The 26,244-nt window shown below is 33.1% G+C and overlaps 1 protein-coding gene across 1 annotated transcript; it reads left to right on the top strand.

Annotated features, from left to right (window-relative positions):
• Nucleotides 1–2,484: 2,484 nt before the first annotated feature.
• Nucleotides 2,485–24,909, top strand: LOC136276003 (uncharacterized). The gene is made up of 4 exons (XM_066086572.1): nt 2,485–2,762; nt 22,818–23,015; nt 23,207–24,052; nt 24,869–24,909. Exons 1-4 carry the CDS (start codon nt 2,672–2,674, stop codon nt 24,907–24,909), a joined length of 1,176 nt encoding a protein of 391 aa, XP_065942644.1. The 5' UTR covers nt 2,485–2,671.
• The last annotated feature ends 1,335 nt before the right edge of the window (nt 24,910–26,244 follow it).

Raw genomic sequence — 26,244 nt, forward strand, 5'->3', positions numbered from 1 at the left:
AACTAGAGTAGAAATTTGTTACCCCTTATCCAAGATACGATTTCGAAATTACTTACTCTGTTCAAGTGATTGTGAAGTTATAAACACTGAACTTATACTAATCGCTGTATATAGTTTTTTTTATATCCTTAGCAAGCACAAACAAAACACTCTTACATTGCAACGAATTGATTGTTAACAGTTACGTCACTTCTCTCGTCGACATATGGCGGGAAATGACGCAAATAAAGAAAACCAAATTCATACTGTGTGATAATTAATAAACAATAATCATGAAAGAATAATTGGTGTAATAATATAAGCAATATTTATTGTTAAATGAATTGTCAATCGAAGAATAATATATGTATATATTTTTATGGAAAAAGACAAGGGGGCAGGTAACGTAGGAATATGAATACTTCTTTTTTACATTTCTGGGGGAAAGTGATTTTTTTATAAAATCATTTTACGTTAGTTTTGTTTCCTTGTACATCAACATCGATATTCTAAACATTGTGGTAATGTGATGTTGTATCTGTGATCATGAATATACTTTACTCATTTAGCGCAAATGTGTGAAGAGTACTTGACTATAGTACATCTTAAATATATATTAAACACTGTTCGATTATAATAAGAAGAGATTGTTTCTAAAAGCGTTGATAAAGGGTTCGGGCCCATGTTTGGGGTTTATATCCCCCTTGATTTTGATCACACGATCTTTATTGTATCCAGATTAAGTTATCAATACTCATACAAACTATTGATGCATTAATCATCTTGATATTAACTAAATTATGCCGATGATAAAGTAAAATATATTTTCTGTTCGAGTACTCTCAGTACTTTGACGATTTTCCTTATTGGCCGTTAACTTCTACTGTCGTAATGGCTGCTGTCAGTTGCTGTTAACTTCAGCTTGGTTATAATGCCTTACAGTGGAGTAAACTTTTCATAATTTTGATTTCATCATGAATTCTTCGTGATGGACTTGCATACCCAGCAGTTAGTTGAAGGGAAAATCGTCAATGCAAGTATAATTCGTGAACAATATCGACGCCAATAAACATAGTTTTGTTTTATAGTGGCTTGTATCTCGAACCAATTTTAATATGTTTACACTCGTAATAATAGGATACATATGATGTTCCGATGGGACTACTTCGACCTTCACACTTTCGCCTATAGGGCGAAGATGCGAGAGTGCGAAGTTGCGATGTCAAAAATGCGAAGGTGCGACTGCGAAGGAACGAAAGTGCGAAGATGCGACGTTAAAGCGCGAAGATGCGAAGACGAAAGTGTGATTCACCTTCGGAATTTGCACCCTCGCCTTCGCATCTTCGCGCTTTCGCCTTCACCTTTTTATAAATGCGGAGCTCTCTTTTGTTTAAAGAGTTCCGATGCATATTTTGGAAATTTTATTTTATAAAATTAAAAATAGAAAAATTATCCAGGGGGGATGGGATCCGGACCCCTTCTCCCCTTTTACTGCGTGAAATTATTAGTATTGAATTTTCGCGAAGTTGCGAAGGCGAGAGTACGAAGTTGCGAAGGCGAAGGAGCGATAGCACATGTAGTATCGTTCCTTCGCCTTCGCAACTTCGCTATCGCATCTTCGCGCTTCGCCGTCGCATCTTCGCACTTTCGCCTTCACACTTTTGCATCCCCCCCCCCATAAAGGCAAAAGTGCGAAGGTCGAAGTAGCTCTATCGGAACACCATAGATACATGTAAATTTAACCCTTAAGATGACAACCATACTCAAATGCAATACGTCAGTATCTTGGTATAAAAAACTGATCTTTATTTATTTTACAACGATTGATAAACAAGTTCTACAATTAATATTTTATCAATATCTCTCGTTGGCACAAATGTTAGTGCGAGGGGGTCATTGGTGTGGGAAGAAGCCAGAATACCCGAAAAGAACCCACGTGTCCAAGCGCGCGACCGCCATATCCTAACACATACAACCACTGTCGATCGAGTTCGGGTCGCAGCGGTGAAAAGCGAGTGTATTATCTACTATGCTACTTGGACACAAGTGTCTTGTTATAACGGAAGGATTTTTATTTTGTAAGATATATACTCCTTTTTTCACTTTAAGTTTATTTGAATATGAATTATAACTTCTGTTACTTTCAGTAAACAACAGTAAAAATTACAATATTATAAATACTATTTCACAAATAGTAAAAAAATAAACTGAACAACTTTAAGGGGGTCAATATTCAACAGGTGTCACTTTTCTTCCTGTAGAGTGTTCGCATTTTTATAAAAAATGACACTTATTCTTCAGGCAAAAGGGTAATTTTTCGACGTAAAATAATGACCGGGGGGTCTTTATTTTACGTCGAAAAATGACCCCCGGTCATTATTCTACGGGGGTCATTATTCTACGTTACACCGGTAGTAGTGACCTCATCAACATTAAACAAAATTGCACAAACAAACGATAAAATGTGTTTTTTGTTATAAATTATATAGAGAATGGATTCAGGAACGTTCAATTTCACGTGAGAGCAAACCTTTCAAGATATACACAAATTGATATTAGAAAAATTCAACAAACAGTTGCTGCTATTGTTGGATGCAACGCAACCGAAATTGTGGTTTGTGGATATTACCATTCTTCAAGTTTTCTAGTGGTTCTTTCAGTAGAAAAGAAATATGTTAGGAAACTATTGACAATGGAACAACACAACAAAGACAAGCTTCGCAGACTCAACATCGACTACTTTATTGTTGACTTTATCATAGTCTATTTACAGATTCCTAAAGGTAATTATTTTTTTCTTCAGTTAAGCACTAAATACTTATTTTTGGATGTTGTCGATCCTATCACAACAAGCGGTGCAGACAAATTGAATACCACGCGTTAGTGCAGTATGATAATTGTCTGCACCTCTTGGCTTGGTGTGATAGGACCGACAACATCCAAAAATAAGCATCCGATGCTTATATTCATATTTTCATACTGATGTCTATTTGTATGAAATATCGTGTATCGCCGCTATAAAGCAATTATTTGCGCTCTTAGTCAGGGATATAAAACATACATAGAACAGCCATATTTATGTTATTTAGTTAGTTTTCGCGACAAAAAATATAATGCCAGAAACTTCGTGGAGACAAATCTTTTTATTTATTAAAGTTAAGATATATAATAATGATAGTTTTTTAAAAGTACATATCAAATTGATTATGTAAGATTGAAAGTTGATTTAATGTTAAATGAATAAACTTAGAACACTGTATTTGTGCTTATGGCGCATGAATTAGCAAAGTGTATTCATAGAAAATTGAACGTCGCAGATTTCCAATGCAAACATAATTGAAAATATACACTGAATGTAAATATAGGGTTGTTAAAGGATTGGGTTGATGCTATTAAACGTATGAATCTTTTAAGACCGAGGAACATTAACTGGCAAGATTGGAAATATACAGCTTACGTCAATTTCACCCATTACAGTCTAAACATTTGAAATGGGCGGGAACAAATTAATGCAGACGTCTGAAAAAACTTTGGATTGAAACTGTAGTTTTTTGGAGTGTATTTTCAATCCACCTCAGTATTTCTAAAGCAATTGAAAAAAACTTGTTTGGTATCAACAAAGCGATTGATAAACATTTTTTTTTAATCAATAAGTATATAATCAGCAAATATGGTAAGATCCCAATTCGGGAGTGATTATAATAAACTTGAGGCAAAGCATTGTCCAATGGCTTTAGAGAATCAGTCGTACATATAACAAGTCTGAATTCAAGTGGGGCCATTGTTGAACCGGGTTTCTTTCCCGGAGGAGAATAATTCAAACTTCGACTGAATAATTTCAAATTGTATCCAGATAATTATATATTCCCGCTAAGTTAATGTATACAAATAGATAACGTTATACACTTCCATTGTTTATCTGGCTAAACACTAACTTGTGACGACTGATTTTCTAAAGTCACCGGACAAAGCTTTAATTTGCCTGGCGTATGATATTTGCTTATTACATACTTATTGGTGACATAGAATGTTTATTCATTGCCTTGCTGATACTAATTTTTTTTTTCGATCGCTTTGAGTCATATACCTAAGAAAGTTAGAAACACTGGGGTGGATTGAAAAATACATTTCCTATAACTACAGTTTCAATCCAATGTTTTCGCAGACGTCCGCTTCAATTTTCCCCCGCCCATTTCAAATGTTTTGACAGTAACGGGTGAAATTGACGTAAGCTGTATATTTCCAATCTTGCCAGTTAATGTTCCGCGGTCTTAATATTTTTTTGTGTCTGGATCATCACAAAGCTTAATCTAAATTCAGTAAAAATGATCATTATGCTTCGATTGGCGTTTTTATGGCGTCGAACGAAGCTCAAAAGTCATCTTGGGATCGTACGACCGGAAGTTCTTAGGAGCGGAACAACGTATACTATCAATAAATCAGCGGAAATGAGTGCAAAGTTTTCTAATGTATTTGAAGAATAAAAGATGACATACTTCCATTCAGAGCAGGACTGTACGTCAATGTAACAAGCTAGGAGATAAAAAATAGTTGATGTCTTTGATGATGTTCATATTTTATTGTAAACAACATGTCTGGGTTTCAGCGGATGAATACACTTGCAGCGGGACACATGCGAGAGTTAGGCCTACGTACTCAATTTGTTTATGGAATACACGTGCCCTTAAAATAGATTATTTTGTATCCATATCGAATGGTGACGATGTACAAGTGTTTGATCTTTAAGAAACGAAGCTTCCTGCACAGAGCGATAAGCATATCTACTTATAACCAACTACTTTCACTTTTAATGAGTGAATGTAAACAACGTGAACGGTTGCTTTCTTATATCTATCCCTGATCTTTTCGGTCCGTGTCATTTGGACCCATATGATTTTTAAATCAATTGATAATAAGAGACGGAGTTTTTATCAGCAAAAAACAATATATATAATTAAATACAATCATACTTTTAATATTAATTATTTCTATTTGAATAGGGAAAAAACATATTACAACTTTTTTTAACTCCAAGAATATCTCTTTAACTTAAGATTTTTAAATAACGTTCAAAACATTTAGGATTTAGGTGAGCCAATTTGTAATGAATTGTAATTAAATCAATTTTGTGATAAAAACATAATTTTTATTTAATGAAAGTAGTCGACTTAAGTCGTCTTTATATGTGTTTTTTTAAAAGCAAGCATAATTAATACAAATTTCTAAATGGATGGTCAATAAGCAAATTGGAATGATTTTTGAAGAAAAAAACACACTTCATTTTGATATTTTTATTATTCTAGTTGACTACATAAAATCCATATTGATTTTATTTCTGTTAAATTCACTGCCCGAATTTTTATAAAAATTAAATCTCCAGCAAAACAGTAAGAAAAGTTGGTCTCATGTTAATGTACATACATTTCTTAAAGGGGCATGGTTACGATTTTGGTCAAAAATTATTTTTTTCGATTTTAATCTTTATAATGCTTCAGTAAGGCATTTTTAATTGGCAACCAAAATTTGAGTGTCATTTGTTGAATTATAAGCGAGTTAAAGAGATTACAATTCCCCGCTCTGTAAACAAAGGTTCTGTTTACATTTTAAATGATGAAGTGAAAATTCCAGTTTTAGATCTAAAATGAATGTGTTAATTGTTAGGAACAGTTTATTTATGCTTAAAAAGAATAAGAATATAGACAAATCATCTAGAAAAAGATTTTTGACTGGTATATCGAACCTATGTAAACAAAAACCAGGGCACCAGCCTTGTTTACATAACGAAGAATTGTGAGCCCTGTATCTTGCTTGAAACTCATCGATGAACACCCAAATTTTATTTGAACATTAGAAATGCATTCATAAAGCATTGTAAAAAATAAAAACAGAAAAATAAAATTTGACCAAAATCGTGACCATGCCCCTTTAAGAGTCACAGAATCATAATTTGTTTTAAGGAGTTTTTTTAATCAATAGTGCCTAAATGTACGTGAGATCAATGAAGGAATATAATAAATAACACAAATAAAAAGAATATATGATATGCATTTCTGTTACATGTGTAAGTGGAGATTAGTTTGACTTAAATAAAAATTGTTCAGGTTTGTACTCTACAAATTAACTTCAACGCGACGCCATGGTGGTCCTTCAGGCTTTTAATTTTTTTTTTTACATGTACTTGACCTTTTTGCACTAAAAATGCGAATTGCAAATAAATCGCGTTTTCTTTGCCATTTTTAACGGATTGCACCTCAATGCGCCATTATTCTTTTTTTGATTACAAACATAGGGTTCTCAATTCAATCAACTTATCTAATCTATAGGTTTATCTGTTTGTTTGTTTTTTTTTTTCGAAAAAAAAGAAACAGTCTAGTTTTGGCATTTTATATTTAAGAACATTATTAAAAAAATTCAAAGTTCTACTCAAATTACAACAAACTTGTCATCAAAATATTATTGATTCAGAAAGTTTAACCAAAACTATGGGCCATTAATGTGAAATTTTAGATATGGCATGAAGTAGTTCTGTGCAAAAATTGAAGGTATTTACTTACTTATATGAAATATTCACCATATATGCCAAAAAATTGTCTAACATACTATAAATAGAATTTTTCTATAATGTTAGAAATAATGGGTTGAAAATAAATGGCACAATGCACACAACGATAATTAAGTCTGGGTTACACTGAAAATAAAACAAAACCCTAAATTGCAACACTTTTAAAATATAGATATATGAAAAATGCTCATTTTCTTCTTGAAGCTTTCTACCACATACTCTTTATTATTTTTTGTGTTGTAAACGTTGATTTCTTATCTTATTGAAAACTTTTTACAAGGGTTGTTCCAGAATAACGTGGAACACAACAATTAAAATTTGCGCACTCTGATTATATTATACAACATTGTTTTGCTCCTTGACGTCGAGAATTACCAATCTCTTGGTCGTTGATAATCCCTAATATCGATTACGATAACATTTATGTTCCATTTCCGAAAATGTCTTAAAAAATAAATTGTTCTTTGAACAAGCATTTTATGTTCAAATGTACCTCTTGGTTCTTTGTATCAAACTCATTTCACTGGTAAAACAATATAATGTTAATACTTGTATAACATAACAAATGAATTCATTATCCAGGTGTATGGAATACAACCCGGGATAAATCATCGTACAACCTTGATTGAATATGGATAATCAATATTGTCCACGCCGTCTGGTGAAAAACATTGTACATGATATTGTATATACAATGTACTTACATAATGAACCTTTAAAATGTTTCTGTGGTGCTTAGTGTGGGTATGGAGGTAGCGAGCTAATAATAAGAGGCCCATGGGCCATATTGCTCACTTGAACAATATTTTCTGTGTTATTCTGTTTCGAAATGAATGCATGAATATGAAACTTTTTGAAAGCCCTGAAGCCTTTCTTATATTCCAAAATTTGATAATACCTTAAACAATATATATATATATATATATATATATATATATATATATATATATATATATATATATATATATATATATATATATATATATATATATATATATCTTGTTTAGACATCATACATGTACCTAAGGTATCTCAGATATCTTAAGACCTAAGATTGTTCAGCTGTCCAATCTTTTCATCCAAGACCTCAAGTATTATAAATAACAAAATTGTAAAGAAAACTGTCATTATTATAAAAATTAAAAAAAAAACGGTCACTGTGACCTTAATATGAGAATATGAAAATATTAGAATGTAAATACATATTTAATACTGTAATTAAACGTAGCATTGTATTTTCAAACTTCTATGTTGTACTTTGAACCTATATTTGGACCAAGCATTGGTCTGGGGGCACGGTTTTAACAATTTAAATTCTAAAGTACAATATTTCATAATACTTGCATAATGATCTCACAAATTGTGAGAAAAACAATTTCAGTTGATATATTTTCATTCTAAGATTTGAACACCTATTTGGGTACAAGTTTGGATTTCGGGTTCATGGTTTTAACAATTTAGAATCTCCACTATCAGAGAATGTTTGGAAAGTAATCTCACAAATTTAAGCATCGAAGTTTTTGAGACGATTTTAAATCATTTTACCTATATATTTATGTTTTAATGTTTAAACCCCTCTTTCGGCTCAAAATAGTGAACCGGGCGTCGCAATTTTATCAACTTACAACCTTCACAGTATAACAAAGATAAGTTGTAAATATTGGCGATTCTGGTATAGTTTTTTCTATATGTTCTTTCTCTCGGAGACATTTTAAAACACATACACTATTTTCACTGATTCATAATTGTCTACCTTTTAGAAAAGTGCTGCTTTTTATTTAAGCAATTAAAAATCTATTTATCTCTTCCTGTAAAGATGCTTTTTCCAAGTTCGGTTAAATTAAGCCTAGTAGTTCTACAGAAGAAGTAAAAAAACTAGAGACGAGCTCGTTGCAAACAACGATTAGGTTTTCCGTCGTAGCTGCGTCATACTTGTGACGTATTGCAAAAAATTGATAGCTGACCATAGTACAATATTAGATGTGTAAACACTGAGAAACAAAGTATTATATTTCTGTGACCGCGTAGATTTTACGGTGATAGAGAATTCGTCTGGATCTGCATCGGTCGTGTGCAGTACGAACCGGGTGAGGGAATGTTGGCGTAAAGTGTATAAGGTAAAAGGTTGGGGCGCGCTGTGGGCCGTAAGCTAACACGAAGGGTAGGTTTGCCGTATTCCCGAAGGTCCACCAGTATACAGTTCCAGAGAAATAAACAGGCAATTGATGCAGGATTCCACGTTATTGGCAGGACTCAACGATGGCAACATTATAACAATTTAACAGACAGACATGTTACAAACAAGTCGGATATGGCCAGAAGTGGCCCCCGGACTCAAGACTCTGGGAGAGTCGACGTGGCCGGGGCTGGCCGCCGTATTCCAGACTGCGCATTGACAATTGTACATAACTATTTATAAGAATCTTAACAATGAGTATAAATTGACAGGTAATGATATAAGTTAGCTGAGTGAAAGGTTCACAGATATAAAATAATTAAATAAACTCAATGAGTCTTTGATGTCCAAGAAATGAAAATCTGATAATTGCACAATGTTGTTTTAAGAGATTAACAGTCCTTGAGACATGACACTCTGTCTCTTTGAAATCACATATAAAGTCTGAAAAGTGTCAATCACTAAATAAAAAAGTAACTATGTAAGAAATAAACTGTGAGAACAAATTACGAAACAGATGTTGAATTTTACAAGTAAAGTAAAAAAAAAATTATAATTGAACAGTGCATTTTGCACGATGATACTACATGTTTATAAGCAAATACAGATCTTAACACGTTGTCTCTAGTTTGAATCGCCGCATTTTATTCACAGAGTGGGACTGTGGTTATGCCCGGTACGAAGGTAAAAAGACCATTGGTAAACGTTTTACACGCATTTTTATCGAACGCAAGCGCCAATGAATCTCTTAGTATATATGCTGAGATCCTGGAAATTTTACAAGGGGTTTTGAAGAATAATTTTGTATTCCCAGGAGGGGGAACATGCGCGGATCAGAAAATTTTTCCGGGGTGGGGGTTGAAAAGTCAGACGGTTATTTGAGTTTGCCAAGGGATGTCCGAGGCATATTTGGTAATTTTATAATGTACACGTAATTGAAAGAAATTTCGCTGGGGGGTGGGGGGTCTGGAACCCTTCCCCTTCTAGATCCGCGCACGGAGAAGAGCGATGCCGGTAATTTTACTGTAATTTTAACCATTTTTATTTAATTATTCATGTTCATAATTATCAAAAACCAATATTACCTTTCAAAGCAGTTAAAACTTAAAACTTAAGATACGAACTATTTAGTCTCGGTGAGTATTGCGTCCGCGTACGAAAATAATGGCAATTTTCAAGAAATTCGGATGGACAATCTGTGTCCTAGGTCGTCCATCCGATTCTTTTTCTGACTAAAAGCTACGGACCTGCAGTTAGAGATTGTCAAACTCTTATTGATTATGTCAATTTGTTTGTCTCAAAGAATCATATTTTAAGGAGGCCGATTTGGGTTTTTTTGCGGAAAAACTACAATAGCATAACTCTTTATTTTTTAACCATATGTAATTTAAATCAACTCTAGTTTATTTGCGAAGGTTCATGAAAATCGACTGTCTGGTTCTTTTTAGGGACCATCTCAAAATAGAGGTACATTTACTATAGGAATATAAAGGAAACTGCACTTTCCGCCCATCAAAGCAGTTTAAAAAAAATACTACAATAGCTTTTTTTCTCAAATTGTTATATATGATTATCAATAGCTTGTCCTACCTTATATGTAAAAAACACAAAATTCTACCGTCTGGTTTTTAGTGGGGACCATCTCAAAATATTAAAATGCACCAGATTTTGCTATATATTTGATCATCACGAAAGATGATTGGTATAATGGATTCATTCCAAAAATGAGGAAAATGTCCTTGAGGATAGCATCATTCTGTATATAAAATTTCAACAGCGTACAATGTTTACTTTTTCTTTTATGTTATTTCTTATAACGTACTCCTGCAAAGCTTCATTTTATCATAACGTCATAAAAGCGCTATGACAATGCTCCCCTACCGCACAACGTAAAAATCATGTTAAAAATAAAAATTTCTTTTAACAATCTAAATATTTTATCTGTATTTTGTTTATTGTGTTCAATTTTATAAATGATATCGAAAAAAATTCATAAGAAGTATAAATCAACTGTATTATATTAGAATGCGCAAAAACATGCGCAATGCAAACTAAAGTCGGCCTCCTTAAATCAATAAAGTTTTACCTTAAAAAAAAAAAGAAATCGGGCACAATTGTCAATGTTAGCATTTTACAATTTAATGGTCTAATAATATTTCAAGAAACAACTCTTCATTGCTTTATCCGAAATATTGCATGAAAAAAATTTAAATCGCTTTTTTTAAATTACAAAAGGATATTCAAAATGAACTGATTAACCGCTAACAAACAGGCATACAGAGAGACTGAGAACCAATTTTTTCTCTTTTTTATTTTACATCAAAAGAAATTAAAAAATAAATCAAAATATATTTTTTCTCTGTATGCGTTAATGAAAATGTAGATCAGCAAGGGGTTCTTTTTCGTGCAAGCACCTACTTAACAAATTGTTACACGGGTCTACAACGATGACAAATATCGAAAAGGCAATATTGTGGGTGAAGGATGAATGTGTAGTTTGTTTTTTAAGTTTATTTTTGATACATGTAATTATATTTATCTAGATCGGTTATGTTTGTTAATTTGTTTTGTTTATTAAAGAGGGGAATGAAAAAATGAGTAATTTCCAAGCACGTAGCATCGTTTTTGAAAGTGGGGTGGGGGGGGGGGGGGGGGACTCATCCAACAAATCTTGACAAGCAAAAAAAATTTTAAAAAAAATTGAATTTTCCAAAATTTTCAAAATTTCACTCATAATTTCATGATTTTCATACCACTTTTTTTTACATGCTACAAAAATGGGGAGGGGGGGGGGGGGCAACTCCATGATAATTCAATTTTTTATGTAAATTTTATAAAAATAGTTTGCTTCGAGAAAACGTTGGGAGAGGACAGCTTTATGTCATATAACATGTGAAACTGATTTCATTCCACCCATAAGCTTGAAATAATGAAATAATTTTAATGAAAACAATATAAATAGACGTCATAAATCCCATATCAAACGACATATTACCACTTGATTCTGCGCGTCTTTTTAATGAATTTATAAACAGCGGCAAATTCTAAAATGTATTTTAAAGGTCATGTTAGCTGCAAGTCTGTAGACCTTGTATGAAAAATTTCGGATGGTAGTCAATTTTTCCGGGATACAGACCGAGCGGTACATATATGCAGCTAAGGTAACTAAGAATGATTCCAATAAAATACTTTGTTGAGTAATGCAAGCTTTTAAGAAAGCAATACTTATATTTGTTTAAAATATAACACCCAAATACTTCGTCATACATTCGCTATTTGTAGAACAAGCAGAACCAGTATCAGTCTGACCGGCCTCACCATATACATTGTTGGAATTGTATTGTCCTAGCATTGCATTGCTCTGCATGTACACAATTTCTTTTAAAAATTAAACACTTAAAGTGTTCAACTATATGGCTACACATAACGTACACACGTGATTCAAAATAACCCACACGGAAAACGGTAAAGAATTCAGTCATTGAGTCTACATTTTATAGAACTTGTAAAAAAACACATTGCGGGTCTGAATGTTTGTTGATATGTCAATATATCAATATTCAGTTTGTTAATTATTTTCGATTGCTAAGGCTACAGCGTATTTGATGAACATTGAACAACATTTTTTCCATGCCACTTTTTTCCATGGAAGATAGCGAATACAAGTATAAAGCATTTATAAAATTTATTTAATTACCTCTTTAGAATTGTGTATGGAATAAATAATTTATAAGTTGCTGCTGAAGGTTGTTTGGTATTTTCGTTTGTAGATGTTTTGCATGTAAAAAACCTGAAACGCGGGGCAAGTCATAATTAATATCCCTAATAACCGTAACTTAAAACTAGCGGCTTTGGATTCAAATATTATTGTATACGAATATTAAGTTCACTTTTTAAAATCATCTCCACGATGATAATTATATTATATCCATCGCAAATTGCCAGCGTACATTGTCATGTCAGTAATACACATTGTGCTTTATATGAAGGCCGTGTATACGTATTGTAGAAAAGTTGAGTTTAATTACCATGCATTGGAACCATTTTATTAACACATCTCCCAGTACTGAAACAATTCAAAATGTCTCTGTTACAGTAACACAGTGGGGCGTTAAACGTGTACGTCCGGCTCTACAAGCACATGCACTGTCGTCTAGGCGACGGCCTGAATACAGCTAGCGACTCTCCTATCGATCGGTTACCTGAGTCTCGTAATGCATCTAAATATAGACAGGGGCACAGTTATGAAACAAACAACAAAAATAAGGTCAAAGAGGTTTATCTATATGAAATGAAAGTACATATGTATAAAAACATTTGGGAAATGTATGTGGAATTATTTTTGCGCGCTACATGTATCAGTTAATGCATTACAAGAAGCCCTTTCATAACCTCATAAACGTGCGCACCCCCACACAAATGGACCGAACTGACAACAATTGTTTCTGCAAATACTGACTATAAATTACGAAAACATTAAATTGAATACTATAGAAGGATTCAAAATTAATTTCTTTACAACTTTGCTTCAATAATGCATTAGAAATGTTTATTCCTTTTTAAGTTATTGACAAGAAACTTTGGACGCCTCTAACTCCCTAATTATAAGGGCCAGCTCCTTTTTCGGTATACCAAATGAAAGGTCTGGGTAAGACCAAGAACTTTTAAATTACATGTTTTAACAAATTTTTATCAGGTAGAAAACTAACACGGAAAATACGCGAATTTTTTTTATTTTTTTTCTTACCTTTGTTTCAACATCCAGCCCATCTTTGAGACTCTGCCAGTCATCGTTAAAGCTAAACCCCCTGGACAAAAGAAGTCGTTAAATTTTACTAGAAGGGGAATAACTCAAAACCGATTAGGGATTTTCCTCAGCTAAAATATGCAACGACTACATCACGCGGCATGTTATCAGTCCTGAAAATTTCAAAACAATCGGTGAACAAACGAGCGAGATATTAAGGATCAAAGTTGGCGTCTAGAAGAAAAAAAAAATAATAAGAACTTTGAAAATTTTTCAGAATAATAGTAAGGTTTTCCGCTGAGAGCGGAAAACCTTAAAAATGAAAAGTTTACAGATAGAGGGACGGAAACACAACAGGATAGACGAATAAAGACACACAGACGGACGATGGACAACAGGCCATAAAAAAGGTCTAAACTGAAGGTTTAAGTGAACAAAAAATACACAAATCACTGAAACGAGCAATATAATATAATTTTTTATGAGTAAGAGAAAATTGATTATTTATAGTTCGATCACAATGTTACACAAGTAGAAACAACCATTTTTCCATTTATGTGAAGATTTTCATGGTCATCAAGGTAAATAAATAAAACTTGAAAATCTTAAGTCTGTCCGTGCTAGTCCGTTTAGTTTTTGCATCGTTCAAGAAAAACTCCACGCAAAATGCAACAAAAATACAAAGAAGCTAGCAATGAACGATGATTAAAAAATTACTATGGCTACTCAAATTAAAGATCAAATTTTTAAGCTTAGCAATGCATCAATCATTTTTTGAATAGTAAAAAAAATGCGTATATTCTAACAATGCCAGCTAGGTTATGCTTTAGCTTGCGTAGCTTTCTCTTTTAACATGCATGTGTTAATCAATATCGGAAAAAAATAGGGACATGTACTTAGTGGATGTACTAAAATATATAATTAGAATAAATGAATGCTGCAGTGTCTCTGGTGCTAAAAACAGAGGAATGTGTGTCTCAAAGTGATAGATTAAACTATCAGTTAAAAAAAAAATCATTACAAATACACAATTACGGTAACTGAATTTTATCATATTTGATATGATAACAGATTGTTCATTTTATTCAATTTGAAGAACATTTTTTCATAAACACTACATACTAAAAGTGCGTTATAATATCGCTACCGCATCGATTGTTTATTTTAGATAGGTAATTAAAAGGCAGATGTAGATAAAAATATCTTTATCATATCATATTAAAACATTTTCCGCTAAGAAGTTTTACTATATTACTTTTTTAGGTCACATGAGTAAACTCAGGTGACCTATTGCTAAATTGCGAAAGTGCGAAGTTGCAAATGCGAAGAAGCGATACTTCTATCGCTCCTTTGCCTTCGCAATTTTGCACTATCGCCTTCGCATCTTCGCGCTTTCGCATTTTTATAATTGCGGAGCTCTCTATCGTTAAAAAGGTTCCAAGGCATATTTTGGAAATGTTATTTTATAAAATTAATAAAATTAAATTATCCAGGGGGATGGGGTCCCGAACCCCTCTCCCCTTTTACTGCGCGAGATGATTAATTGAATTTTCCATGGGTGGACCCCCTCTCCCCCTCTAGATCTATACGTGAGCAAGGAGTGTCGCTTAATGAAATAAGAATGTTACTGTCTTTAATCCATGGTAAACAGACGGTTGGTAAGTGACAGGAGTCTGGAAGTACATATATATACATTATGGCGGACATAACATTTCGTGTGGAGTATATAATGATTAGGCAGAGCCATCACTGTTAACATATTTGTCACATATACACATTAAACTATTTATAAACATTCACAGAAAGCGTGATGGGCCAGCGCATGCGTACCAATAATAGCATGGATTAATCGGAAATCCTTGACAAGTACGGTGCCTGCATCAAATTCTATCTCATCGACCAAGACTTGCTAAATGCAATCAAAAATGGCAAAGGCGAAAGTGCAAAGATGGGAAAGTGAGAGTGCAAAGATGCGAAGACGAAGGAGGGATAATAGTTTCAAATAATAAAAAAAAAATATTCTGAAAAACTGAAATCTGTAAGGGGGTCATTATTAAATAGGGATCATTTTTTTCATGTAGAGTGTGCTCATTTTTGTGAAAATGACACTTATTCTTTAGGCAAAGGGGTCATTCATTTACATTAAATAATGACCGGGTGTCATTTTTTCTGTGTCGAATAATGACCGGGTGGGGCCAATATGGCCATATAGTAAAAATGTATTAAATCTTAGAATATCTTCTTTTCTACTCCCATAAATATTTGTTCAAAACTAAATGCATGATTATGATGTCCATGAAGTCCTCTACCTAAACTGTGAAATTCGTGACCCCTGTGTCAGGGGTTCAGGCTCTAGGGTGGGGCCAATATGGTCATATAATAAAAATGCATTAAATCTTTAAAAATCTTCTTCCTTACTCTCAAACATGTGGGCAAAAAACTAAATACATGGTTATGATATCCACTAACTTCTCTACCTAAATTTTGAAATTCATGGCCCCTGGGTCAAGGGTTCAGGACATTGCGGGGGGGGGGCAATATGTCAATATAGTGTTAATGCATATGATGTTTTAAAATTTTCTTCTCTATTCTTACACATATGTATGAAAAACTGACTTCATAATTATGTTTGCCAGGAAGTCCTCCACTAAATTTTTTAATTCCATGTCCCCTGAAGTATGGGATTTGACTCTAGGGTAGGGCCAAAATGGATGTATAGGTGTTAATGCATATAATGTTTCAAAATTATCATCTTTACTCTCAAACACCTGAAAGAAAAACTGAATCCATGATTTTGTAGATTAGATCTTTAAGTTTTTCGCCAAAATTATAGGTTTCATAATTCTTTCTTGAAAGATTTCAGCCAGGGTGGTGGTTGTCATTACAAATTTATATTTTTTCTACTCCAGAATGAAACCCAATTAAATGAATATATGAGACTCCTCAAAAAGTTTGTGTATGGGTTTTATGCTACTCAGGTTACTGTCAAGGTCTATTGACATCTTGTTTTGTTCTATATTTTATGAAAAAGCTCAATGAACGACGGGGAATTCAGTATGTTCAATTCATTACAATAATTAAATCAAGGTTGGTTAGTATTGTGACTTAATCAAGACGTTCTCACGTTGTTTAAATTTCTATTTAACTAAAGTTCTTATGACTGTTCAGGTCGTACATGGAGTTGTTCATTTGCACGTATAGTGTGCAGGCAGGGCTTGCGCGGAATGCATGTATATGCGTTTCTTTTCAAAACTGGGCTAAATGCAATGACAAATAAATGTTAATAATTACCATTTTTAGACGGGGTCACGTGAACCCGTCTATTGGTTTACCGTCAGCCGAAGTCTGAAACCGGAAGGCACGCGTAGAACACATTGAGTCTACGCGTAAGAAAATAGTGCAGAAACATTTTTGCATTTCAGTAAATATATACAAAAAACACGCATTAAATCGTTTAGGTCCTCTATGCATAAACCAAATTCTATAAAGAAAATAAACAAATAGCTTTATTGATAAAAATTTTCTTGCTCGGGTTCAATAGTTGTAGCGATTTGTGGAATGAGTTACGTAACTGAATGCACAACGCCGTCGACGATTCAGTTGGTGGACCAGCTCATTAATCAATAGAAGAGGTTGAAGGTTGAATCGAAAGTAAAGTTCCCAAAAGCAATGTGACATTTTTGAAAAGTTGTAAATTCTATTTTAACAATCTATCACCTGAAAAATACCGAACTTCATGCGCCAGCCGAGGTTAAAATCTGGACGGGTTATACACAGATGTCTTACATATTAAATATGTGTTTCATTGGCTCCGAGTCTACTTGCGGTATGATTGCTGTTCATCTCTAAAGGAATTTTTTACATAGAAAATAAAAACAATTTGAATTTGCCTTCTCGTTCATTCACCCTTTAGTTTGTTAAACTGAATTTAAATTTTAAACAATGCATTGTAAGCAAAATCTATAAAGATTATACATTTTTTGTGACCAATAGATTGAATAATATATACAATCTTATCGATTGAAGAACCAAGTTAAATGTTAATGCTCATGTTGTCCGGCTTAGTTGGAATATATAATCTTTTTTTTTTTATGAGACATAAGTTTTCACTTTTTTCTATACTTTATAACGGACAAAACCAGTCATATTCATGATTAAAAAGAATTCTTTATCAATATCTTAATGTCCCTCATCAGAAACTCAGCTGATCTTTCTCCCATCGGTCAATATCTCGCACCAATATTAAACCTATTAATTCAGAGATAATGCATGGTTGTTATGTTTTGAATTTTTAATTTACCGTGCGGTAGTACATGTAAATAAATAGTACTTACAATGTATCTCAATTTTAAGAAAATTAAAAACTACAAGTTTTTATCGTAGTTTTAAAATCTGATTTACAAATCCTTTAATGTAGCTCTTCGAAAATTTTGAAATTAAATCGCTTACGAAGCTAAGTTCATTTTTTCCAAGACACGCCTGAAAATGTGCGCTGAATAGACGAGAGTGTATTAAAAGGACACAGATTCCTGAAAGGACAATGCCTTACAACATTTGTTAATTTTGCTGTTAAAAGCATTTATGTAAAATGTATATATTAGAAATTTTAAAATCAAATCATTCTGAATTAATAACTAAAATTAACAATGTACAATTTTCATACAATAATTATTGCTTTATCAATTGTCAGTAAACTTATTACCGCCATGTGAATTCAATATTTTTTCCAAGACATGAAACCAACTCTCCTTCATTAGCACTAAGTACTATACTGATCTGGACATTGTCCTTATTTTTTTTTTCTAACCAGTTCTTTAACTGACTTATCCTTGTACATTTCTCAGTTAATGTCTTTATTATTCAGTTGCTTTATTTTTAATGACATATATAACAGTCAATCAGGAAAGGTTTACCCCAAAATATGACGTGATTCATTCACTTTTGGTCTCCATTTTCTAGTTTTATCGATTTTAAAAGCAGTTGACTGAATTCGGAGTATGATTTTTAATGAAATGAACGATTGTGTCGTAATTCGTGTAGATGATGCACGAGTTTACACAAACAATTAGTAAGTGGCGAACGAATTTATTTTTACCTATTAATTTTATATGAATGGCTGCAAGAAACTCGTTACAGATAAGTCGGTCTAAAAAATCAAAATGGCTACCGGGACAAACTTTTTTATTGTTATAGTACTTAGAATAATCTTATTGTAAAAAGAAATAGTTCTAACGTCAGATACCTGTGTTTGTTATCGGTATACAAATGTTAACTTTGTTCGGTAACTCAGCAGTTTGAGAGTTTCGCGGGTATGTTAAGGCAACTCCGAGTTTAATGACCGTCAAAAATATGATCAATTTAAAAACTGTTTATTCTTTTGAAAACAGTGCAGAATATTAATACCAAATGAATGTGTTCACCAAGATTTTATTTTTCTACTTCGGAATCGACTCGATCTTTGAAGCTACCGTACAATGGTATCACGTGACTGTTAAAAATAGATCACTTTTTTACCTTAACAAAAAATCAAAAAGTGTAACACTACCCCAAAATCCGATCGGCAATTAGTTAATGTTTATTAGTAATACTGCTAGAATCCTATTGTTAATCGCATAAAATGAATATTGTAAATATTTATCGGAAACCCTCTCAACTTCTATAATTTTATTGAAAATACTATTTTTCATTTAAAACAACGAAGCACAGGATTCTAGCAGCACTGTTCAAGTAGTTAAGGTCATATGCCGTTGATATTTACCAGAGTCATCTTTCATAATGTTACACTTTTGCCTTTTTTTGCTCACCTGAGCTGAAAGCTCAAGTGAGCTATTCTGATCACATTTTGTCCGTCGTCTGTCTGTCCGTCCGTCTGTCCGTCCGTCCGTCCGTCTGTCCGTCTGTCCGTCTGTAAACTTTTTACACTTTGAACTTCTTCTCTAAAACCGCTTATCTAATTTCAACCAAATTTGGCACAAAGCATCCTTATGGGAGGGCAAATATAAATTGCAGAAATAAAAGTCCGATCTGAATTCAAAGCGGAGAAAACCTTGAAACTGTAGAAAAAGGGGGGGGGGAGTATTTTTAAAAATCTTCTTCTCAATAACTACCGAGTCCAATTCAACGTAGTTTAGCATAAATTATCCTTATGGGAAGGAAAATATAAATTGCAAAAATTAAGTGATAATTCTGTTTCAAATCTGAGTTATTACGAACATAATAATAAAGGAAAGGCGTGTTTCAATCGGTTTAAGAGCTTCGGGCTCGGCATACCGTAAAATGGGTAGGCAAGACTTGGCCTGGGCAAACCAAAAGATTAGCAGGTATTAATCTGCCAATCTCATTAAAATTTCGGGATATTTGATGGACCAGTTTATTTGTATTCGCTGTAAATATTGCTGCAAAATAATGCGTATTTGGAATTGACGATTGCCGATCTGCCCCGGCTTTTATTTTGCCACGGCCCGGGTTTGCATACCCATTTTACCAAGACTCGTATTCCATACTTCTAAAACTAGGTTCTTTGTTTAAAGCAGCCATGATATTATACGAAAAAGGGTCGATATGACTATGATGAATTTGCTTGCTATGCAACAGTTCGCGTTTTGAAACATGCAAAATATATTGGTGCCGATTTTGTGAAGTAAATTAAGGCTAAATATTTCAATGCGTTGACAGTTTTCACACATGACGTTAGTGTTAGCTTGTTCTGATTTTCGTTTCGTTTTCATTATTTATGCTTTGTATCCTTGGAACTATCGTCTGTATTTCGTAATTTTTACGTATCAAATCAAACAGAGACTTCGGTAAATCAAACAGTTAACTGTTTACCTGCGCAAATTAAGCAACATCTGATGTATCAAAAAAGTACTGAAATACAATTCATTCTATCGGTAATTCGGTATTATCTTTTGCGAAATGGTAGATTAATGCAATCGGTTTTGTTGAGATGCTCGGCATTTTCTCGAGTTTATTCAGTTTAAATAGAGTTTGATATCGCTGACGGGAATATGTAGGTATATACATGTATATATCTGATTCATTTCGAAAAAATAAATTGTGTTCTTTATTTGTTATAGTGCATGTTTCTTGTGTTTAATTGTTTACAATTTCTATTTACAAGGTGTACTAACCATATTTTAGTGTTTAGCTTCGAATTATAAGCAAGATACAGAGATTTGCTCACAATTCTATGTTTGTACACAGATCTTAAAAACTAAAGATTAAAAAAGTAAAAAAAAATGGTCAATATTTATTAAGAACATTTTCAAAGTCTGTTCTTCCAGAAACCAACTTTAACAACTTATTGTATTGAAAACTTGACCTTTTTTCGTCATTATTACTCCTACTGTACATGTGATCCTTGACTGTGTTTGTTTTCATTGGTATAAACTGATTTTGAACTTCAAATACCAGTGAACTGGTCTTGAGTGAATAAAAGAATTGAAAATCTAAGGCCATTCTTTTTTTCCATTTTAAATGCTGAATAGGAAATACCAAGTTAAAAATTTTAAGCTGAATGTAATAAACTCATGTGAACAAAATATGACTCAAACCTAAGCGAACTGTGAGCTCTGTATCTTGCTTATAATTCTACGATTGACGCTGAAATTTTGGTTGAACATTAGGAATTCTATATGAATAAGAGTATGTTAAATACTTGTACAAACAAAATAAAAGAATGATATTCTGTATATACCTACTCTCTGGGGCCCCCTCTTTATACAATAAACAATGTGAAATCTACATCAATTTTGATAGTTTTTCAGACACGAATAAATAAAAACGACGTCTTTAAAACAGTTTCCATAGTTCTGACACATTTCTGTTGCGGGGATAAAGTAATTATCGCTATTCCTAAAAAAATATCACAGCGGAAAATTATCCTGGTTTGTACGCAAAGTAAATAACAGTCATTTATTTATAATGGAGAAGACAAATAAAATTTTTGAATGTTTCTAATTTGAGGAATTGAGCACATTCTTCACATTTATACTTGTAGGATTTTTAAAATAAAAAACAAAAACTATTATATTTTTTTAAAAATACAATAACTAGTAAGTAGTTGATGAAAAAATGTACCTATATGCTCTCATATACTTTGATCGCTTTACAAAGTGGGGGGGGGGGGGGCAGAACGAAAATATATGAATTGGAAGTTAACAACTTAACAGTGTACCCCTACGAAATGTTTATTTTTATATCTTGCGAAGGATTTTCTTATTCTGGTAAAAAATAGTATTTCATGAAGGTTCAATGTCAAAGATTACGTGTATGCAAAAATAAGTGTAAAATTCGAATTCTTTTTTTATAATATTTATTTTTTGTTATTCTACCGATGGACCATATGGCACAATATCTTTCGAACGCCCATTGTTGCTCAGGTGAGCGATGTGGCCCCATGGGCCTCTTGTTTGTACACACTGACAGAGGAAAGGCTGGCCAAGCCATATAAATGTCGGTCTGCTTACCTTATTAAACTCGCTGATTAAACAAAATATCCATGCCTGTATTATCCTGATTATATCCTAACTGACACTCATCTAAATCTTAGATATCTGTATTAAATAAGTATTATTTTCGCATTGTTTACACTGCATTCCGATGATTTGTCTCCCGACATGATCTTCTCTATTAAACATGCATCAATGATAATTATACGTAATAGAGAGAAATCGAAGATATATTCAGTTAGAAGAGTTTCTATTTTATATTGTATGCCTGTAGTTTTTATAATTTAAACCAGAGATAAAGTTAAAATCGACAAGTTTCTGAGTAAAATATGACATCATGCTGTTCATTGTGACGTCATATCGATCAGAGGAATTTGATCGCTGAGAGTTGCCTTATCATACCCGCGTTTCGGAGTTTTCATCAACCTTGTATAACAGATACCGTGCGACTTGTGGATTTTCCCTTGGATCACAAAATTAAATAGATCAAATGATTTAAATTATCTACCTAAATATAGTTGTTTTGATTTTCCCGGTTAGTTGTAGATTTTAAAAATTTTCTTTGGGGTCTTATTTTACAAATGAAATATTTGTTAATTTATTTTAAAAACCGTTGTGTCAATTTTCTACAATTATGAAGAACAGTCCCGGCCGGAAATTAGTAAAATTTAGACAAAGTATCAGGCAATTGCAAAAAGCCGAATTTTAACATACTAGATTGAATAACTAATTCAAACTCATAATTTTTGGAGAACATTCGAGGCAAACGTGGACATATACAAATTCAAACTTTCAAGACCCCGCCTTCAGTACTCTCAGTACTTTAATTATTTAGGTAAGCAAGGGTGACTACAAATGTATTGCATAGGAATATGATTGATGATTTTTTTTTTCTTTTTATAGAATCAGAAGTAAAAGGCAGATTCAATAATGACCACTATCAAATAATGTTGGAACACCTTTCGGATAGATCCGGAGATATTGGTACAGATTGCAGAGAAAAACAATCGTATTTGTCTATAATGCCAAATTATCCTGTGTCTCCAACGGGAGAGATATCACAAGAACTTTCTCTGTTAAAAAGACATTCAAAATATACAGGTAGGGACATCCTTAATCCCATTTTGAAAAAAAGTTTGTCCTAAGTAATGTAATAATAAATAAGAATAGATCGAACAAGATTTCTATTGTGTAGAAGAATAGAAATAGAGAAGAAACAAGCTTATAGTTTAGTGTTACCTTTGTGCTCATTATGTAGATGATCATTTTAGATTTTAAATATTTTTTTACAGATATGTCTACTGTGTACAGGGCTGTACACACAGCAAGTATAAACGTGTCTTTAAAGGAAGTGAAACACATATCCTGTTTGACACCAAACAGATTGTGGGTTAGTGATATGAAAAAAGTTCAAGAAATCGATGAAAAAGGCCACCTTCTCAGAGAACTGGACATTTGCTTTACATTATTTGGTAGCCACACCTTAACAAAAAGCGGCGACCTTCTCTTTTTGAAAGATAATGATGTTTTTATGTTGACATCAAAAGGGGAAATAAGGAACCTTTATATTAGCGCATCCTTACATTTTTGTATTCATTCCTCTAGACTTACCGGCGACATTTTAATTGGTGACATTAATATAGTCACAAGATACAACAATTTAGGGATGAAAATAGATCAAATTGAGTTTGACAACGATGGACGTTCATTATATGTGGAAACAATATTCATAACGGAGAACATAAATGAAGACATCATAGTATCGGACAATGGGAAGAACGCAATAGTTGCAATTAACAAATCACGGCGACATCTTTTTTGTTACAAAGGCCATCGACCTCGAATTACGTTTCGTCCTGGTGGCATATGCACAGATATGTTTGGACAAATTCTTGTTTGTAATGTCTCTGAAAACCCAAATGTTCATCTACTCGATCAAAAAGGACACTTTCTGGCGTATCTACTGACTGAATATCAACATGGTTTAGATTGTCCTCAGGCCCTTTGTGTTGACAGCGAACACAATCTATACGTAGGATTTTGCAATGATAATGAAATAAACGTGTACAGGTATATCAGAGAAAAGACGATCAAAGACAAGAAAACGACAGAAGCAGATATACAAAAGGAATTACCAGGTACACGCTTCGAATTTATTTTTTTTCTTAATAATGGTCATATATATAGGAAGCCGCTGAGCTAATCGTCAAATACTACATGAAGTTTCAATCAATGCATAATTTATATTTATTTGCGTATTACCTCACCTGAACCAGAATTTTGTGGGTGATTTATTAATCACGTCCTCTCTCTCTCTCTCTCTCTCTCTCTCTCTCTCTCTCTCTCTCTCTCTCTCTCTCTCTCTCTCTCTCTCTCTCCGTGACTGCGACTGCTTGATTGAATCACACAAGTTGTAAGGTTTTCTTCTAAGAAAGAGGATTCTTAATCTGTGGTTTTATAAAATCTAAACCATTTTCAAAGAGGGGATTATTATTGACCGGTTCACGTAAAATATGTACCCTTCTCAATATTCACTGAAACAGACATGTCAACATTCAAAATTTTAAGTACACGTAACTGAGCACGCTGTTTTAGCTCACCTGAGCTAAAAGCTTAAGTGAGCTATTTTGATCATATTTTGTCTTTCGTCCGTCTGTCCGTCCGTCTGTATGTCCGTCTGTCTCTCCGTAAACTTTTCATATCTTCACCAGAACCACTGAGACAATTTCTACTAAACTTGACATAAGTCATCCTTATGCAAAGGAGATATACAGTTGTGAAAAATTAGGGCTACGCCCTTTTTCAGAGGGACAGAATTAGGAATGATTAAAAAAATTGAAGACATTGGGGGTAGGATGGGGCCACAATGGGGAGGGGGAGAGGGGCAAGTTTTTTGCATAGGGATATATAGAACTAACCTTTCAAAACCTTCCTCTCAAAAACTTATTACACAGGAGAGCTGAAACTGGTGTTAAAACTTCTTCAGGAAGTGTAGCTACACCGTTGTGAAAATCAGGACGTCCAGTGGTAGGATGGGGGCACAATGGCGGATCAAATTTTTACATAGGTATATATGGAGTAAATCCTGTAAAATCTTTAAAAACTAATCATCCTGGAAAACTCAAACGTGTGTGTTAGCATTTTCAGTGTAAATACAAATTTGTGAATATCATGATCTCCAGGGATAGGGTGGGGCCACAATGTGGGGTCAAAGTCTTATATAGAAATGTAATGTATAGAATTAATCTTTTAATTTTTTTTCTCGGAAACTAATCCGCCAAAAAAGCTGACACTTGTGTGGATGCATCCTCAGGTAGTGCAAATTCAAAGTTATGAAAACCATGAACCCTGGGTGTAGGGTGGATCCACAATAGGGGTCGAAGTTTTACTTAAGAATATGCAGAGAAAATCTTTTAAAAACTTGTTCTCTGAGATTAAATACCCAGGAAAGCTAAAACTTGTGTAGAACATCTTCGGATAGTTGCTAAAATCATGACCCCCGGATCTACATGTATTATTGCACATTTTGCAGATAGTTTGTATAATGACTCCAATGAGCTGATTTTATGATATATATTGTTCCTCAGGTGAGTGATGTGGCCCATGGTCCTCTTGTTGAAAAGAATGTTTTAGCAAGAGAAATAGAGGAGTCGGCCCGAAAAAATTTTTAATACCACACAGTAAAACTACCAAAATAGAAAGGCATCCAACCCTTGTCCCCGCAAAACATATTTTTTTTTCTCGAAATTTTTGGCTCTAAAAATTATTTCTGTCTTACAGAACAATTCAAATAAAATGATATAACAGTCAACATGTTTGTCTTTCGTAACTGCTGTAATCAATTTAAAAAATCTACAGAATGATAATTTTTTTTTCTGAAAACCACCATTTATTCTACATTCTGAAATAACCCCCCCCCCATTCAATCACATATATATATATATATATATATATATATATATATATATATATATATATATATATATATATATATATATATATCCAAGAAAAACCTCAAAGGTCGGTGAAATATATATAAAACTTAAATATATGAAAACACTAAATCGAGTAAAACATAAGCGCTTTCATTTTCTTCAGATGTTTTACAATACTGTAATTTTAATTATTGTAAAACATCTGAAGAAAATGAAAGCGCTTATGTTTTACTCGATCTTTGTGTTTTTATTTATTTAAGTTTATATATATATATATATATGGTGGGGGGTGAGTTGGTGATGTAGATTATAAATTGCCCAAAAGCATAACCATTGGAAAATGATGGGGCCTTGGAAGGCCTTCATAAATGTATCTTTGAAAGTATTTTGAAATC

This window comes from Magallana gigas, chromosome 1 (assembly GCF_963853765.1).
Source record: "Magallana gigas chromosome 1, xbMagGiga1.1, whole genome shotgun sequence".
Taxonomy (NCBI): Eukaryota; Metazoa; Mollusca; class Bivalvia; order Ostreida; family Ostreidae; genus Magallana; species Magallana gigas.